This window comes from Rattus norvegicus, chromosome 9 (assembly GCF_021556685.1).
Source record: "Rattus norvegicus strain SHRSP/BbbUtx chromosome 9, alternate assembly SHRSP_T2T, whole genome shotgun sequence".
NCBI classification, from domain to species: Eukaryota; Metazoa; Chordata; class Mammalia; order Rodentia; family Muridae; genus Rattus; species Rattus norvegicus.
Window position 1 is genome coordinate 30,047,490 of NC_141542.1, and position 17,983 is coordinate 30,065,472.

At 50.2% G+C, this 17,983-nt stretch overlaps 1 protein-coding gene across 1 annotated transcript; it reads right to left on the minus strand.

Annotated features, from left to right (window-relative positions):
• Positions 1 to 133: 133 nt before the first annotated feature.
• On the minus strand, positions 134 to 16,604 carry Mrps18a (mitochondrial ribosomal protein S18A). The gene is made up of 6 exons (NM_198756.2): positions 16,490 to 16,604; positions 9,734 to 9,765; positions 6,235 to 6,342; positions 3,524 to 3,647; positions 3,198 to 3,267; positions 134 to 508 (listed from the first exon to the last, which is right to left on the minus strand). The coding sequence occupies exons 1-6, from the start codon at positions 16,599 to 16,601 to the stop codon at positions 364 to 366; spliced, it is 591 nt and encodes a 196-aa protein (NP_942051.1). The 5' UTR covers positions 16,602 to 16,604; the 3' UTR covers positions 134 to 363.
• Between the last annotated feature and the right edge of the window lie 1,379 nt (positions 16,605 to 17,983).

The following is a 17,983-nucleotide window of genomic DNA, read 5'->3' on the forward strand; positions in this document are numbered from 1 at the left end:
GTGCTGGACCATGGGCCCTGCGTGGCACTGACACTGACAGGGCCCAATAAGCAGGTCCGCACGCTGCACGGGCCCCACACTTCTAAGCACTGACCACATGGGGAGGCCAAGAGCCTGCTTTATTTATATTTCCTTGGGTAAGTTTCCTGCTCCGACCTCGGCCACAGCCAGTCATCAGAACAGTGACCAGGAGATCCAGCTCCTGGCTGCCTCTGGCTCCCAACGCTGCAGCTGGGCAGATCTAAGGAACAGAAGTAAGTTCCAACATCCCTGCCCTGTTTGTGGAGGACAGTGGTTCTGGCAGGAGGGGCAAGCACATCTTCTGGAAGGTTCTAGTCAGGATCTTCAGCAGTATCCCTCCCATTAGTGCATCAGCTTCAGAGGCCTTCTGGAGTAGCGGACATTGTCTTTCAGGAGAGGTGATCCCACGGCCATACCCACCTTGTTCCAAGGGTGGCCTTTCTTGTAGATTGGCTTGACGGACTTGGGAGCCCAGCGAGTCAGATAGCTGTAGTGAGAACACAAAGAGGTTGCCTGATGGGGCAGGAGACGGTCACTGTCCCCTGGGGCTGGGTGCAGCCTCCCTCACCAGTTTTCCTTTCTCAGAAGGCAAAGCATTTGGGGGTGCGGGGGACACGGCTGTTTTGTAAACAGATGGGCTGGGCTCTCGCTGCTACAAGTGTGTGGTCAGGGCTCAGGCAGGGCCAGGCAGCCTAGACCCGGCTCCCTTGCTCTTTAAGAGTCGTCAGTGTGATCTGCACTGCAGGCAGAAGGCAGAGAGGAGGCTGTTTGGACAGGAGGTCTCTGGCCTGAAGCTAGAGACAGGAATGTGGCATAGACACCCTAGCCCCCAGTGAGCTTCCCAGGGCACTGCGACTGTGGCAGGAGCCCGCCTCCCCCAGTAGGAAGCAAGGGATGAACAGAGCAGCGCACTCCAGTCCAGCAGGTTTCTGTAAGTGGGAGGGGCAGGGAAAGATGGAAGCCGCCCACGGCCGTCGGGACTCCTCTGGGGACAGCCTAGGCTCTGACTGTTCCTGGAAGGGTGGATCATAGCACCAAGACTGGGGTTTACTCTGTTCATAATGAAACCTGGCTCCTGATCAGGAAGGCCCATCCTTCATACTCAGAGTTCAGCCACATAGGCCAGGGGTCCTCCTGTGTTCTATGCAAGGCCTCTAGAAGCCTTCAAGTATTACTTTAAAAGCGAGTATTCCTGGCAGAAATTAAAATTATTTTTTGGCTGACATCTCTGGCTGACAAGGGTTGCTGATTCACGCCTTCCCATCACGTTCCTTTGGACCTTGGTCTTCAGCTGTTCGCCTCATGAAGAGGGAGTGCAATGCGAGCCCATCCTGTACCTGTGTGTGGGCACTGGAGGTGAAGATGAGGCCCACCCCAGTTGGCTGGAGACACTAACACTGTTCTGGGTACTGCCTGCACAGGGCTGCTATTTCTATGGTCAGCTGTTCTAGGACAGCAGTTTAGTCCGGCATAAGTTCCTTCACCACCAGCTGGCCCTTTTGCTGGCCCCTCCCAGTCCCCAGAGGGAGAGGTGAAGACGGGGTTTATGAAGAGGCCCATGACCTAGGGTGTTCACCAGGACTCAAGGGCTTCAGAAGACCCCAGCTGACCACTCTCCAGAGCTCTCCTCAGCTCTCCTCCAGTTAGCCTCGGCTGCGTCAGTGCCACATGGGGCAGCCAGCTAACCGAGGCAGGCTGGGGGCATCCAACCAGCTCTCTGTGGACGTCTCAGCTCGAGCTACAACTCATGTTTTCCTGAACCAGCCCCTTCCTACATCTCCTGAGCAGGGCCCGGCCTGGGTATGTGTGCTAAGCACAGGAAAGGAGGAGAGGGGTACTATCCTCTCTGCTGGAGAAACAATGCTGTACCAGGGTGCTGAGGACATGGAGGAGTGAGCAGGGCCTAGGCCCTGGAGTGCAGCCTAGGGACCTTTGGGTGTAACCATAGCGTCCCTTGTACAGAGATCAGTACCTCCTGAGCCAGGACTTCCCTTCCCCCAGGATGGCTTTTTGCAGCTCAAGAGCCCCCACACATCATCAATCCCATGTCACACTAAAGGACACCGGATGTAAGGGAGGGAGCCTGGCCTAGCTTCAAAGGCCTGAGGGCAGGATGGATTGTGTCTTCAGGCTTGCTGCTGCCTCTTAAAAAGCCAGGGTTGGGGGTGGGCTCAACCCTGAATGGACCAGAGCATGCCCTGCTCCTCAGGGCTGCTGGTGGATAGCCCAGCCCAGCCCAGCTCAGGCTCAGCATCTAGGGATGGGGAAAGCAAGGCACAAAGAAGCAAGCCTATATCACCCTATCTCTACCCTCTCTGCCTAACAACCGGGTCTCCCAGCCTCCACCTAGGCTCTGGCAGGGATCTCTGCAAAGGTCTGTTGGGGTTGGGCAGTCTTGCTCTGCCTTAGACACCCTGCAGAGTAGAGTGTGTCTTCCTCACTATCAGCAGAGCCCGCGGCACACTGGAGGTGAGAGGAGCTGCAGGTAGAGGGCATAAGAACTGCAAAATCAATTCTAAAGACCCAGCTCTTTGCTGAATGAGGGATGCTATAGATCTAACTGCCCACGAGGGTGATGTCAGAGAGAGGGGAACCTGCAAGAGGACAGTTGTCCGAGAGTCAGGTGAGGATCTGCTCGCACTGGAGGGCCTGCCTAGCCTGCTGGTGCTGAGGGCTGACGTGCATCTGTCCCCCTCAGCCCTCGGATACCTTATCCATGGCAGTTATCCATGGCAGTCGTGTGGCTGCCAGCAGGGAGCACTGGTGTGACTGACTCTATGCAGGTACATCTCTCCTATCCCAGATGCTCCTCCCATGGCTCAGGCCTGCCTCTGCCCTGTCATGAGCCCAGTGCTGGAGAGAGCTGGACATCAGTTTGTATAAGAGCTCTGACTTGCCCATGGCAGCGCAGTGTATATCATCCACAGGGACTGACACCGTCTAATGCCCCAGCAGTGTTTCCTTGCCCCTGGGTCAAGGCCCTGTAGGACAGAAAGAGAAGAGAGCTGGGCCAGGCAGGTGGCAGATAGCACACAGTACAGCCATGGCAGGAATGGTACAGGTGTGTGCTTGGGCTGGCTGGGAATGGAGCAGCCAAGCAACACCCTAGCTCTCTCGGGCTGCAGTGAGACACGGGCCCTGGAACTCGTGGGTTAATTGTGCGCATGTCTTCTTACCGATTGAGCTTGGGCTTATCCTTTGGTGAGCATCCTTCTGGAAGCCGTGGTCTGTGATTTGGGAACAGACCTGAATGGGAGGAAGAACATGAAAGGGGTCAGTCTCCACAGTTCTGAAAGGGCCAGGGGCAAAGACCATGGGAGCGGGGAGGAGGGGTATACATGTGTGTGTTTGTTTGTGTGTGCATGTGTGTGTGTGCATGTGTGCGTGAGTGTGCGTCTCATTTAACCACTGCTCTGCTCGCCATCTCTCTCCCAGCTGTCACGGCTGGCTGGGAAGAGGAACTGGAGTCCCCACCACCCCTTTTGGCCTTGGGTACTGTGACCTGCTCGATGAGCCATCTTCACGCACTCCTCCATTTTTCGGTGTTCTTCCCGGCACAGGCCTGTGATTCTCCGGGGCAGCATGCCTCCATGAGGCCGGATGAACTGACTGAGCAGCAACACGTCCTAGTGAAAACCAAGGAGAGGAGTGTGGGTCCGCTGGGCTTGCTGGAGTGTGGGAACCTGGACTGTGGGCCACAGAGCTTGCAGCACCTCCCCAATGTTCTGACATCATCGGGTGAGACCAGAAACGCTGCAGGGAGCGCTTAACCACCAGTCTTTCTCAGTAGTAAGATGACTGGTGGCCATTCTCCTCTGCTGATGGGACATGTAGAGCATTTCAGTGAGAGGAATGGCTTCTGCTTCTCCGTCCCAGAGCTGAGATGGTGCAGCTGAAGTTCCTGCTCAGGTGCTAGGCAGGCGGCTGAGCAGAGAGGGAGGGAGTGGGATACGAAGCTCAGTCCACATCTCCTAAGCCCTGCTATCCTAGAGGGATGGGGTCCTTAGGCTTCCCTGCAGCCCCCCCCCCCCAACAACCTTGGGATAAGTCTAGCAAAAAGGACAAACTCTCTCTCCACCACAAATGGCTCGAAGGGTTAATACTTGCCCTGCCAGGGCCCAATGTCAGCCTCAGCAGTCGCTGTCTGTGCTGCCCTGGCTGCCGGTACTGCACGACTGCAAATCTGTTTTAATCACTAACGGCTCTTGGGGACCCAGGAACTCTCAGCCCTACACTCATCAGAAGCAGGTAGCAAGGCTTGGACTAATCCAGAGCTAACATGCTGGCTTGCATCCTCAGACTCTTTACTGCAGGGTGCCAAGCCAGCCAACAGTTACACACAGCTTGGGCCAACAGTGCTCCTAGTGGAAAGGGGGAAAGGAAAAACAACTTTAGCCTTTACCTTGGAAAGAATTAGATTTCTTCTCCTGGAAGAACAGAGCCAAATTGGTTTCCTGGAAACGGCCAGTAGGAGTGTGCCCCGGGTGCCGGGGCAGGTGTGGGCATGGCCTCCCTGTCTCAGCTGAGATTCCAAGCATGCCTGTGTATGTGCACTGGCATCTGTGAGAAGAGCTCTGACCTCAGCCTTCTGCTGCACTCCTGCACTTACTTGGAGAGGACCCAGGGCAGGGGAGCCCTGCTCTTGACCCCATGCCGGGGGTGGACTGAAGCCAAGGCTCCCAGACCAGGAGATTAGTTGGGTCACTCTGTTCAGATCTTCCTGGCCTTATCACCTGACCAGGATCTCTGCGCTTAGTCATCCTGTGCCTTAAAGGGGGAACTGGGACAACACAGGTCAAACTGGCCCAGAACCTGAATCACCTGAAACTCCAAAATAGAGTGTCTATGTCACCAGTGAGTGCTCTAGAGAACAAGTGTGGGGATCCAGGGCCAGGTCCTACCTTCTGCAGGGTAGCAGTTATCACGTGGGCTCCGCCTGGCACCTCAGATCTGAAGCCCAGCTCTGATATAGTGCTAGGTGATTGTGGCACATTCATTACCTTCTCTGTGCTTGAGATCCCTCATAGCAAAGCAAGGAAGAGGAAGTCCCTACTTCATGGGGTTAATCAGAGATTTAAGGGCTGGAAAACGGCTCAGCCAGTAAATGTACTTGCCACCATGTCTGCCTGTCTAAGTTCCACCCTCGGGGCCACAGGAAGGAGACCTGACCGACCTCTATGCCTGTGCTGTGTGTGGCATCTGTGCCCTCACATGGACACATCTCTCTCTCTCTCTAACACTAAGTGAGCTCTACAAAGTCCATGACTTCCCAGGACGGCCTCTGGAGCAGGCCCCACCCTTGCTATGCTGTCCGCTGCTGGATACGTTCATATCCTCGCCTTTCCAGAAGCAGCTGTTCTGGAAGAGCTAGAGCAACTGGGTGGTATGGAGTCCAGAACTCCACGGTGGAGACGAGAACGTGAACCACCTCGTTACCTAAGGGGAGAGGAGCCAAATCCAGACCCTATTCCATCCCCATGAGGACTACCCCTGCCATTCTGAACAAGGCCACAAATGTAGTCCGTGGCTTCCAGCCCCACAGCCTGTGCGAACTTTAAAAATGCCATGCTGACTGGGTCTGCCTGAGGCTGAGTTGTTTGAGCAGTGACTTTCCTTTATAAGAATGTGTCTAAGTGGTTCTCCTCTATGTATGCATGTGCACCACAGGTTCCTCAGTATCCCTGGGGACAAAGAGCATTAGCTACTCTAGAACTGGAGCTCTGGGTGTTTTAAGTTGTCTTGTTGAGAAGCAAATACTCTTAACTGTTAAGCCATCACTCCAGCCCCATACTTCTTGTTTCTAAAAAAGTTATTTTTGAGATTTTATTTTATACATACATGTATGTGGGCACATGTATGTGTGCATGTATGTGTGTACATGCAATGCCTGTGGTGGCCAGAAGAGGGCACTGGATTCTTTGGGACTTGATATATATAGCTCTTACCACCCTGTTCTAGTTCAGAATTGAAACCTTGACCTCTGGAAGAGCAGCCAATGCACTTAACCACTGAGCCATCTCTCCAGCCCCCAGCCCAGTATGTCTTCAAGTTCCTTAGAGTCTACCACATGGCCAGGTTGACAGCTACTGGACAAAGTGCTGCCTTTAATGGCTTTGTGGAATGCAGCTGTCACTATATAGGGAGGACAGCGCTCAAGGTAAGAGGCCCTGACCCCAGTGAGTGCAGGGTGACAGTTTTTATAGTCACACTTACCTCATAGTTATATTTGTGCTTCAGATTCCAACGGCAGATGGGGCACTGGCCTGAGGGATTAGGGGGATCTGGAGTTGCCTTGGGGCTTTCTGTGACTCGGCCTTCAATCTAAGAAGCAGGAAAAGAAAAAACACCAGTGTGAAAGCCGGGGTCAGACATGCAGGTCTTTAGCTCTGAGTACACAATGCATGAATGCCAGTCAAAGCTTACTTTTGGGGGGTCTCATGGCAGCAACTGGGCTACAAGGTACTAGGTTCCAAGCCAGCAGAGGTTATACAGTAAGAATCTTGCCTCAAACCAGACAAAAGACCAATGACAACATAGACATAGAACCTGGTAACTAGAAGAGTGGTCTCAACCTTCCTGATGCTATGACCCTTTAATACAGTTCCTTAGGTTGTGGCGACCCCAACCACAAAACTACTTCCACTGCTACTTCATGATTATACTTTTGCTACTGTTCTGAATCATAATATAAATATCTGTATTTCTTGATGGTCTTTTGGGGATCGTGATGCACAGGTTGATAAGGACTACACTACAAGATTAGTTTGCTGGTTTTAGTGGATGCTATTTTCCTTCATCAACAAGCCACAATAAAGTACCTGAACCCTAGGCTTCCTTCCCCCTGCTTCTGGAAAAGGTGGCACATGCAGGTGGTTAAAAGTTCCAAATGGGGACTGGAGAGATGGCTCAGCAGTTAAGAGTCTGTCCTGCTCTTGCATAGGACTGGGCTTTGGTTTCCAAGGGAATCTGATGCCTTCTTTTGGCCTCCAAAAACACGCGTATGTATACAGACAGACAGCTACGCACACGTATGAAGAAGTTCCAAATGGCATAGTCAGAAGCAATATTCAAAGAAAACCTCCGCCCATTCTGTGCATTTTCTGCTGAGAGCACTGTTTCTAGCTCTATGGAAGAAAACGAAGTCTACACTAGCAGGTCCTGACCAGACATGATGTGTGCCCCACTCCCCCTTTGGCCGTGTCTGGGGACATTTCTGATTGCACAATTGGAGAACGTGTATTATGGGCATCTAGCAAGGAGACACAGGGAAGTCTCACAACAAAGAGCAGCAGCCAGTGCTGCAGCTGAGAAGCCCCGAGAGGAGCGAGACAAGGAAGCATCTGCGTGCACTGCTGCTCCTCTCTCCCTCCGCAAACACGGAAAGTCCAGGCAGATGAACACAATACGGGCCCTCCTCTAAGAACAACCATGGGCTCACTGGGTAGCCTTGGCTGGCTTGGAACTCATTATACAGAGTAGGCTATCCTCATCCTTGTGTTATTTTGGATAACATCCTTTCAATACCCTGCAGAGGCCCTGTGTGACATCTCCCATCATGGATGGACCCTGTGACCCAGCCTTGGAATGGCTACGTGTACTAAAGCGACCTGGGAGTCAGCCTCAGTTGCAGGGGAGCTTAGCAGGCCTCTGAGGCTGAGCCCGAGAGCACAGTGGGATAGATCTGAGAGGCACTAGGACAAAAGTAACCTTGTCCCCGGGCTGGGACTGGCCAAGGGACAGAGGCTAGAAGTTCTGCTCAGTTATGCCAGGCACCACTACCCACCCCCGCTTCTACCATGGCAACCCTAAACACGTCAGAGAGAAGCTGTGGGCCAGGGAAATCTAAGGTGCATGGGAGGCCTTGGGAGGGGCCTTAAGGGCCCCAGGGGAGAGCTAGCATTTACTAGCTCACCGTTATTTACCTCATTCTGTGCTAGGAATGGCTCGCATATACCAGACTATTTAACTCCCACAGCTATGGGCGGCAGGAGACGGATCTTATTTTGGAGGGCGCACACCCACAGTCAGCCACGGCAGCACCTGACCAGGCATGCACGGGCTCACCCCAGAGCCAGTGTCTCCATATGCCTTCTACAAACAGCAGATCCGTGTCCCACATGAAAAAACCTCTTTACACTTAAAAGCCAATGTGAACAGCACTAGTAACTGAGGAGTAAGTCTTCAGTTCTGAATGCCTAGCAATCTCTGAGAGATGCTGTTCTGGTGAACTAGTTAGTTTTGAAGAGTCTGAAGATGGCAGCCCAGAGAGCCAGACATGATCTGCCAGGGTTATCAAGGGAAAGCAGAAACAGCCAATAGAAGAACAGGTGTCCTAATGAGCTAAAGAAAAAAAGAAGGCTGGTCCCAGAACAGCAGCTGTAATAGTAGGAGATGCAGTGGGCAGGGGACGCTCTCTTTAGCACTGAGCACTCTGTACCCAGAAAAGCAGAAGCAATACACCACTTCAAAAGTCTGATATCACCTGGTGCGATGTCATACACTTTACTCCCAGCATTCAGGAGGCAGATGCAGGCAGATTTCTGTGAGTTTGAGGCCAGCCTGGTCTACACTGAGTTTTAGGACAGCCAGGATTACCAAGACAGAGAGACCCTGTCTCAAAAAATAAAAACAAAGAAGGCTGCTGTCACTCTTTTCTCCAGCATAGAACTTATAGGGTGAATGCCTGTTTCAGTTTTTTTTTGTCATTTGAAATGGTCTCATGGAGGCCAGGCTGGCCTTGATCTCTCTATATAGCTGAGGATGGCCTTGAACTCCTGATTCTCTAGGTACAGAGATTACAGATATACACAATCATGCCCAGACTGCATTAGGTTTTAATCAGGGAACCAGAGAAGTGCTTTAAGAACATGGAGTTCCCTGCACAGTAAGAACTGGGGTGGGAAGGCCCCAGTAGAAAGGCCAAGGAGGTATTCTGGGAGGAGAATGACTGGATTTCTCCTGGGGATAAGACTGCCTTAGGGTAGACTATATTTGGCTGACTGCCAGAGAGGTTAAGCCCCTGGTCGACATGGAAGTTCTTGAGCCTTCTGGGAGCTCTGTGAGGTGGCTGAGAATTTCTTGGAGGCATTGAAGGCCATGTGAAAACAAGGTTGTCTTTTAAGGATTATGGGATAATCTAGGCCCCATGACTGACTCCCCAAGGGAGGTGAGATGGGCTCGGTGAGGGAAAGGGGGGCATGGGAGGAAGAATCGTTCTAGCTTTCTTACTGAGAGACAAGCCAGGGTGCCAGCTAGTGAGGTTGGGGCCCAGGGCCTGCCACCTCCTAACATGTCACTTAAGGGTACTAAGTCATTCCAGACAGAAGGCAAAGGTCAGAAGGGCAGGCCCCTGGCCCTGGGCCAACTAATTCTGGCTCTGTAGCCTGCAATGCTGCCTTAGTTTCCCCTCTGGGAAACTGATTTATCACCTGCCAGAGAACATATTAGTAAAGGCCTCTGAGACTTTGTCATACAAAAGGTCACTTTAATCAAGTAACAGATACCTCAGCACAGGCCCAGCGACTGCTCCTGATTACCCACACTACAGCACACAGCCCGAGAAATAGTACACTTCAGGATTTATGGTCTCAGAGGGAGCAGATCCTGGAGCCAGGAGTCCACATTGGGCCTCTGTCCATCCATCCCTCAGAGGAGCAGCCAGGCGGCTCCGAACGTTAAGGAGGTCGTGAGTGGCCAACGCAGCGATACTTACTACAGTCGTCTTCCCTTCTTGGATTTTCACCACTAGAGAGATAAAGGGGAAAAATTAGGTCAGCCATTTAATAAGGAACAGGGAGTTTCAAATAACAGCTCAAATTCTACACAGGCAGAGGAGAGGAGCCTTCAGTCTGCACTCTCCCACGGTCCCTGCCTAGGACAGAAAGTAAGCAGGGCTCACCCCTAAGTGCCAGGGTTCTATGCCCCCTGAGGCTGACTGTAGGCAAGCCTGGGATACTGGCCTGCAACATCTCTCTAGGATTAAGGGTCTCCAGGCTGGGCTTTGCCTTCTGAGGCTGAGAGTCATCTTGATTCTGTCCAGAAGAATTGGCAAACTGAATAGCTGTGGCAGGAAAACTGCTATGAGTGTGAGGCCTGCCTGGGCTACAAAAGTAAACCAGAAAGCTTTTGGAGCAGCAAGCTTGGAAGGGTCAGAAGTACCCTTTGCACATGTCCCCTTGCAGAGTAAATCAGCCCAAAGTGGTTTCTATAATCTAAAAACACAACATTGTCTGTGTTCTAACAGTGGCTTATCAGTGAGACAAATATATTCCCCAAAACGTATCCTGGGAATCCTGTGTCAAACCTGCATGAAACTGGCCATGAAGGAAATACCCTCAGCTCCGTCCTTCTTCACCTCTCCCTGAAGGGTCATGTTCTGTTACCATACCAGAGAAAGGGGAGGGGAGAGGGAGTAAGCTCAAGGGCTTCGGGGAATACTACCATTCTACACTGAGGGCAATCCAGGGCCTACTGATGCCTGGGGTGGGCAGGAGACAAGCGGAGACGAGACCATCAGCTGCACACATCTGTCAGGCTACACACACTTCCCATGTCACCTAACCAGGCCACTGAATGACAAGGCCGAGGGTAATTGGCTGCCGGCTCACACTCAGCAGCTGTTCTTGGAGAGTCTCCATGCTCCTGCGTCTTTAGAGAAAGAGCCACAGCTGCTAGCTGGTACACAGCAAATAACCAATCGAATCAGTCAGTGCTATGTTTAAGGACTGAAATGACTGCCACTGTCTCCTTGTAACTATTAACTGCTACAAGAGGAGGCTGAGCTCACATAATCTGCAAACTGTCTCTCCAGATACTAAAACCCCAGTTAAACAGTAGTTTGGCTATCAAAGTTTGGTTTTAGCTCTGACTAACACAAGAAATAATATAGACTAGAAAAGCGTCTAAGATTTTTGACTTTGAGAATCCAGTGGGAGCTAAAGATCTCTCCCTAGAAAAAATATCCAACCGCAAATACACAAGTTAGCTCTGGGCTGCAGGAGGCTCTCAGCCAGCTGTGGGTATATGTTAGAAACCTGGCTATCCCTCAGACGTGGAAGGGGGTACTTCTGCTTCTTCTTTTTGCCTATCATATTTTCTAAAATAAACATATACTGCTTCTCCAAAAACATAATATAAACAGTAAAAAGCAAAGGGCCTAAGGGAATGGCAACACTGATCCAACCAGAGTCCATGTCAGCATCTGTGACCAGTGAGTTCTGTGACCGACACCTAATTGAACACAGGCTGCCTGGAATTATTCCTCATTTGTTTTCTGGGCAGACCATTCATAAAGAATCATTACTCCAAAACAACCAAATCGAGAGCCCTCCATGTCCAACTCCAGACACAGAAAACTCAATGACCAGAAAAACCCAGGGTCTTTCTTCAGAAAACACTTATATGAACTAGGTTCCTTGTGTGTTAACAGAAACTGCGTCACCCTCACACACGGTTCCACTTGTCCTGAACAGAGACCAACCCATGAACGGGATGTGGGTGAGACTCAACCTGGTTGTCAGCCTAGAAGCCAGCACAGCTGCAGAGGGAAAGTCACCATGATGCACCCATTGCAGAATGGCCCACAGAAGGGGACCAGGGAGAACAGAGCTTATCTCCACCCACAGTAAACCCCAGGAACCTTAGAAACTTTGCTACTTTGGAGAACTGAGATGGGGGGGGGGGGGGCAGAGGGCGACCAAATGGGAGCAACGACAGGTACGGGGGTAAGTTTCTGAGAAGTCTCAGGAAACAAAGGCAGAGACACATTCTTGAACCACTGAAGTCAGCATCAGGACAATGGCCCGAAACACAAAGAGCATAAACATGTGGTTTCCTTCTTGGTCCAGGCACTTGGGCCCTAACCATGAGGTAAACAAGTCTAACGAAACACACATCACTCTAGGCAAAGACCCAAACCCTGAAGTCATCCCACTGGCCCCTGGAAAAGAGATCAAAGCCCATGGCAAGCCCCACAGTTCACAAGCTCTCCCACAGCAGCCTCCAGCCAGTGAGTTTCTAGAAGCCAGTGGGTAAAACAATAGGCAGACACTTATCTAAGAGAGACAATCTGTCAAACCAGAGGAATGACCCAAGGAACTCGGGGAGACAGAGATTGATCAGGGTGGTGAGTTAGTGCAGGGGGAGAAGGCCCGGCTGGGGCCTGGAGAGGTCCTGAGCAGATTTTAAGCCTCTGGAAAGAAGAGATAAGAATCAAGAATAGCATTGCTTTTCAGGGCGCAGAGAAAAACATGGCAAAACCAAACAAAACCCGAGATGCATTCTGTCCCGGATCCCCTCTCCATTCAAGAGAAGTGAGGTGGATAAAAAAACTGGACTAAGGAAGGTTTAGGCACCAATAGGAAACTTGTTTAGGAGAAGATGTGACCCAAGACTTGTCACCATGAAGGATGCCACCAGAGACGCACTGTTTTCTCAGTAGGACTAAGGCTGCAACCGCTCAAGACAGACACCCCTTGTACACAAAATGATCTGTCCCAGGAGAGGCAGCACGGTCAGGCTCGCTGCTCTCCCTCCTGAGCAGAGTAACAGCAGACTAGTAAGGCACAGTCTTTGCCCCGAGGAGAGAAGTAAAGCAAGGACAGGAAAGTCACTAATAAAGCCCATGCCTCCTAAAGAGGTCCTCTGAGTACTTCAGTAAACACTCCCAGGAGGGAGTCAAGATAACTGAATTATAACAGCCTGGGGCACAGTGAGGCTGCACTGGGTGCAGAAGCCGGTGATGGGCACATCAACTGTGGCTGTATACACTCAACTGTAGTAAAGGAGGCAGAGAGGGAAGGCGGATAGAGGGGAGCAGGCCCTGCAGCAGCAAGCAGTTAAGGACGTGGAAACTGAGCTCTAAGCAGAGCATGGGGAGTGGCTAGAAGGCAGCCCTCCACCCTGACCGCCAACACTGCTTGTGCTTCTGGCCTCAGACTGCTTTCCTCCTTAATGGCCTCCCATGGCCCTTCCCTGGAATTCCTGATGGAATATCCCTCTGTCCTGAGCTTCAGAATGAGTCTTTTTGGTACTTAACACAGTTTCCCATTAGCAGAACACTCAAATCCTAAAGCCCCAACTTGCTCCTCCCTCCCAAAGGTCTGTGCTGTAGAGCTGCTGTCCCTATCAGATAGCACCCCTTAGCTTACTGAGAGATAAGACCCGCTCCCACCCGCCTTTCATCTCAGTACACTCTGACGTAGGACCACGGTTGTTAATTCATGTGTCCATGGTTTCTGGATGTGAATGCACTTCCTTCCCAAGGGCTCTCAGTGTGGTAAGGCTGACACTGTCACTGGTGAAATCACTAATTGTTCTTTGGCAGTTTAACTGCTAAGATCCTGTCAGGAAAGCAGGGAACAAGAGGCAGGGCCTGCCGTGGAGCACCAAGATGGTGTTACATGGAGACGAGGAGAGCTGCCTATACTTTCAACTCTATTTCTTACAGCTCAAGCTAGGTACGATACCACATCTTTACAACTAGAGTCCCCCATTCACAAAATAAAGTGAATAAAGTGCTAACGTCTACCTTTAAGGATGACCGAGTAGGGCTGAGGATTTGGTTCAGTGGTAGAGCGCTTGCCTAGCAACCGCAAGGCCCTTGGTTCGGTCCCCAGCTCCGAAAAAAAGAAAAAAAAAAAAAAAAAAAAAAAAAAAAAAAAAAAGGATGACCGAGTAGATGGTTATTGAAAACCTCGCTCATTACTGCAAGAAGGCCCTAAGTAAATCACAATGTCATTTGTCTCCCTTCAGTCTTGCTTCTTCCATAATCTGCTCACTCTCACTTTAGGCTGTCAGGACCCATCAATCACTGGCCTCTGTCCCCATCTCAGACAGGGCTTCCCTATGTAGCTCTGGCTGGCCGGGACCTCTCTCAGTAGGCCAGGCTGATCTTAGAACTCACAGAGATCCTTCTACCTCTGCCTCTGCTTCCCAAATGTCACCATTTAAGGTGTGCATCAAACCCAGCAGTGGTGGCAAACACCTTTAAATCCCAGTGGTAGAGGCAGAGGCAGGAGGAACTCTGAGTTTGAGGTCAGACTGGCCTACAGAGTGAGTTCCAGTATAGCCAGGGCCATACAGGGAAAACAAAACCCACTCCACTTCCCACCCCAGTGTGTGTGTGTGTGTGTGTGTGTGTGTGTGTGTGTGTGCGCGCGCGCGCGCTTGGCTGACAGAGTTTGGGCCAGATGTTCTTTGTTGTGAAGTTGTCATGTGTGTTGTAAGACATTTAATGGTATCCCTATCTACTTACCAGGTGCTGGTAGTACCAGTTCTGACAACCAAAAAGGGTTCTAGACACTGCCAAATGTTTTGGGGGTGAGAGTGGAGAATGGTGGACCATCCCTGACTGAGAAGCAGTGCCCTAGACTGAAAGTTTAAAGCGACAGCACTGGTACTTAGTCCTCATGAAGTCTCTTTGGTTCTTAATTCCAAGTCTCATGAATTCTTACTATAGTTATATAGTTTTATCTTTGAAAAACAAGAGGCTTTGAGTATTTTCAGCCAAGGACTCAGCTTGTTTTCCATACTGTGAATGTTTTATGTACAATACTATCTGAGTGACAAGCATCCTCACTAGACCAGTGAAAACAGCTGTACATGCCTTACCAAAAGGGAGAATGCCACAAGGTTCACTTAAAGGTTTAGAGATGGGTGATCCGAAAGAACATGAAACATGACAGTGCTTTCACGTAATCGCACCGCAATTCAACTCAATATTCAGCCTTCGGTCCAGGCTGTCTAAAGAGTGGCAATCAAGTATTTGTAGAGAAGATGACTCCAAAGACTGATTAGACAGCTCATCATTCCAAACTCTCCAGTTCAGAAGCCCTTTCTCAGGAGGAAGAGGCAGGTGGATCTCTGCGAGTCTAAGGCCAGCCTGATCTACACATCAAGTCCATGTCAGTATAGTGAGACCTTGAACCCTTTGCTGCATTTCACAAGGGGTATGCAATTTGGAGCTATTAGTATCTGACATGGCAGTTACCCACATTATGAGCTTAAGCCCAATGTTGTAGGACGAGGAGAGCTGAAACCAAGTCTACTGTCACCCACAGGATCTCTTTGGTGACTTTCTTGGTGAGTTAGTCTGACTCTGCCCAGGCAGCATCTGGACTTTTCTTTTCTTAGCAATGGTTCCATCTTTCATTTATGCCTGAATCCCCAAGCACACTTGCTAACTAATCCCCCATCAATTATCTCTTGATTCCTCTGAACTGAATTCCTTATCTGCCATTCTTTCTTCTTCTTTTTGAATCTTTAAGACAGGGTATCTCTGTGTAGCCCTAACTGTCCTAGAACTCCCTCGGTAGGCCAGGCTGGCCTAGAACTCAATCTGTCTGCCTCCGCCTCCTGGGATTAAAGGTGTGCTACCACTGCCCAGCTTACCTGCCACTCTTAATGAAATTTAGAGTTTGAAACAAAAAAGAGACCTCTTCTAAGCTGTGTATAATGGTTATATACAATGGCTATCCAGTGGCTCCTTTTTTCCCCATTCTTTTTGTTCTCTCTAACCATAATTATTACTCTTTCTATCTGGTTATTTCTCAGTAACTTTAATATTCCCTGGTTGGCTGATTTTAAAGACAAGTCCCTTCCTCTTCATTTCTTTATCTACACATTTATCCTTTCCTGCTTCCCACAGAACACAAAAAAGACTATATCCGGAAAGACCTTTTCACTCTGCCAAATCCCATCCTTTTACGAGCCTGTTCAAGGAGCATCCTCTGTATGAAAATTTCCAAAGGACTTTACTATTTCTGGTTACAGAATCTTACTGCACTCTTTCATGCAAATGGATAATGTCCATTTACTGGTGGGGGATATGGCCATAGCTCATTGTAACTCGAGTGTCACAAGAAGCTGTGCCTTCTCCCCTTACAGTCCTTTCACTGCTTGACTCACAGCTTGACACATTATTTGGCCTTCAGTAAGGTCTCAGTTGACGCTAGAATCTGGTTACTTTCCCAGATTTAATACTAATGAAATGCAGACCTAACATTTAGAACTCGCTTCTGTCTTAGTTGTTCCAACTGCCTTTGCACCTTGGCAGCTATCTCTCAGATTAGTAGCCTCGGCAGAGAAAGTGACCATTTAATCAGATTTTTCAGAGATTTGGAGATGGGAGATTTTGCGACATGCTTTAACCAAGGTGGAGGCAGGCGATTTGAAAAATACGGGAGAATTAACATTCAGCCCTTTATAGCTTTTCTAAACTCTGAGACATTTTTTTTTCCGATCCTTAAATGACCAGATCTTTCTCTCAGTTCCCCTTGACTTTTGGGAGGCACTAAGAACCGGAAAGTGAAGCAGCACCGCCAGGGTCTTAAAGCCTTTTAAGCTCCCTGTGGAAGACTGAACCTCCGAGGTTTCAGAATCCCGCCGAGAGGGAGGGGCACATCGGGGTTGGCGGAAGTGTCATGACGCTGTTCTCAAGTCCTTGAGGTCTCTGGATCCTGGGACTCACCTTCTCTTAAACCGCGAGCTGGAAGCCATAACCAGCCGGTCGCGGCGGGGCCTGCCAGGAGCGTTTGGAGCTGCCGCCCGCAGCCGGACACAAGAGCCCTGAGGGCCGCCATCTTGGGAACACACCTGACCTTGTGTGCACTTCCGCTTCCGGAGCAGGGGTGTGCGCAGCCGCTGTGCGGCGATTGGTTTTCTCGTGGCCACTCATTCCTTCTGTTTCTATCACTCCTCTGGCTGCTGTCTGCCAGTACCTCGTCTTCAAAGTTGCCTTTTAGTCTCCCTTGGTAAATTACACGCCACACTGCCTGCTGGGTAGCTTTTGTGACTGAGGCTAGACTTGTCAGGACAGATTAAAATGGTCACGGATTCTGACTCTCAGCATCAGACGGGGAATAGAATTGACCATCCCTACCACCTGCCGATCTTTGCTGCTTATACACACTTTCCATCTTTGTTGCTTATATACACTTTCTCTCCAGCACTTGGCACCACTTATCTTTTGGCTGCCTGGCAACGCTTTGTTAGACTTCACTTCAAACTTCATTCACTGTGGAAATGACCTTGACCTCCCCTGGGTAACATCCATCTTAGTGCTGACACAGTTACAGTCACCCTCCCAGACTGTAAGATCCAGTAAGACAGAAATTTTGTTGCCCACACCTACCACTCCGGAGGCAGAGGCAGGTGAATCTCTGTGAGTTCCAGAACAGCTAGAGCTACATAGTGTGGTCCTAGCTCAAAGGAAAAAAAAAGAAAAAGAAAAAGAAAGAAAGAAAAAGGAAGGAAGGAAGGAAGGAAGGAAGGAAGGAAGAAAGCGGAGAAGGAAAAGGAAGAAGATGCGAAAACAAAGAAAGGAACATTGCAATTTTTTTTCTTCTTTTTTCTTTTTTGCGGAGCTGGGGACCGAACCCAGCGCCTTGCACTTGCTAGGCAAGCGCTCTTCCGCTGAGCTAAATCCCCAACCTTTAATCCATCTTTTAAATGTTTTACCCACAGAACTTAACCCCACACCCAAATAAAATCTTCCATGCAAGCTCCCCCAGTGGCTCTCACCCTACAACAGCTCTCTCTATGAGAGCTGGGGAGACAGAGAGGTTAATTGATGTGAAGAAGGCTGTTTCCAGCTGTGTCTATTCTGAGGCCCCCACACAATGTTCTCAGTGGTGAGAAGAGGGGCGCACTGGATGGCCCGTAACACATTAGTCTCCTCTTAGAGGTCACTGAACTGCTTTTAGGGGTCTGGGGATGTCGATCTCTCAGTTTTAAGGTTGCTGATTAAGGGCAGTGAGGAGGGCAGCAGTCACCATGCCTTAGAGGAGGTCATGACAAAACTTAACAGCAAAAATCCAGAGCCTTTATGTCAGGAGTTGTGGGCAACATTAAGAGACAAGGAGAGGGGCTGGGGATTTAGCTCAGTGGTAGAGCGCTTACCTAGGAAGCGCAAGGCCCTGGGTTCGGTCCCCAGCTCCGAAAAAAAAAAGAACCAAAAAAAAAA

What these genes read in the sequence shown, in the direction of transcription:
- Mrps18a (NM_198756.2), bottom strand. Translation starts at nt 16,601, where the DNA reads ATGGCGGCCCTCAGGGCTCTTGTGTCCGGCTGCGGGCGGCAGCTCCAA. An exon ending in GAAGATGGCTCATCGAGCAG is followed by an intron (nt 3,268 to 3,523) that starts GTCACAGTACCC and finishes CCTCCCATTCAG; the next exon opens with GTCTGTTCCCAAATCACAGA. An exon ending in GATAAGCCCAAGCTCAATCG is followed by an intron (nt 509 to 3,197) that starts GTAAGAAGACAT and finishes TTCTCACTACAG; the next exon opens with CTATCTGACTCGCTGGGCTC.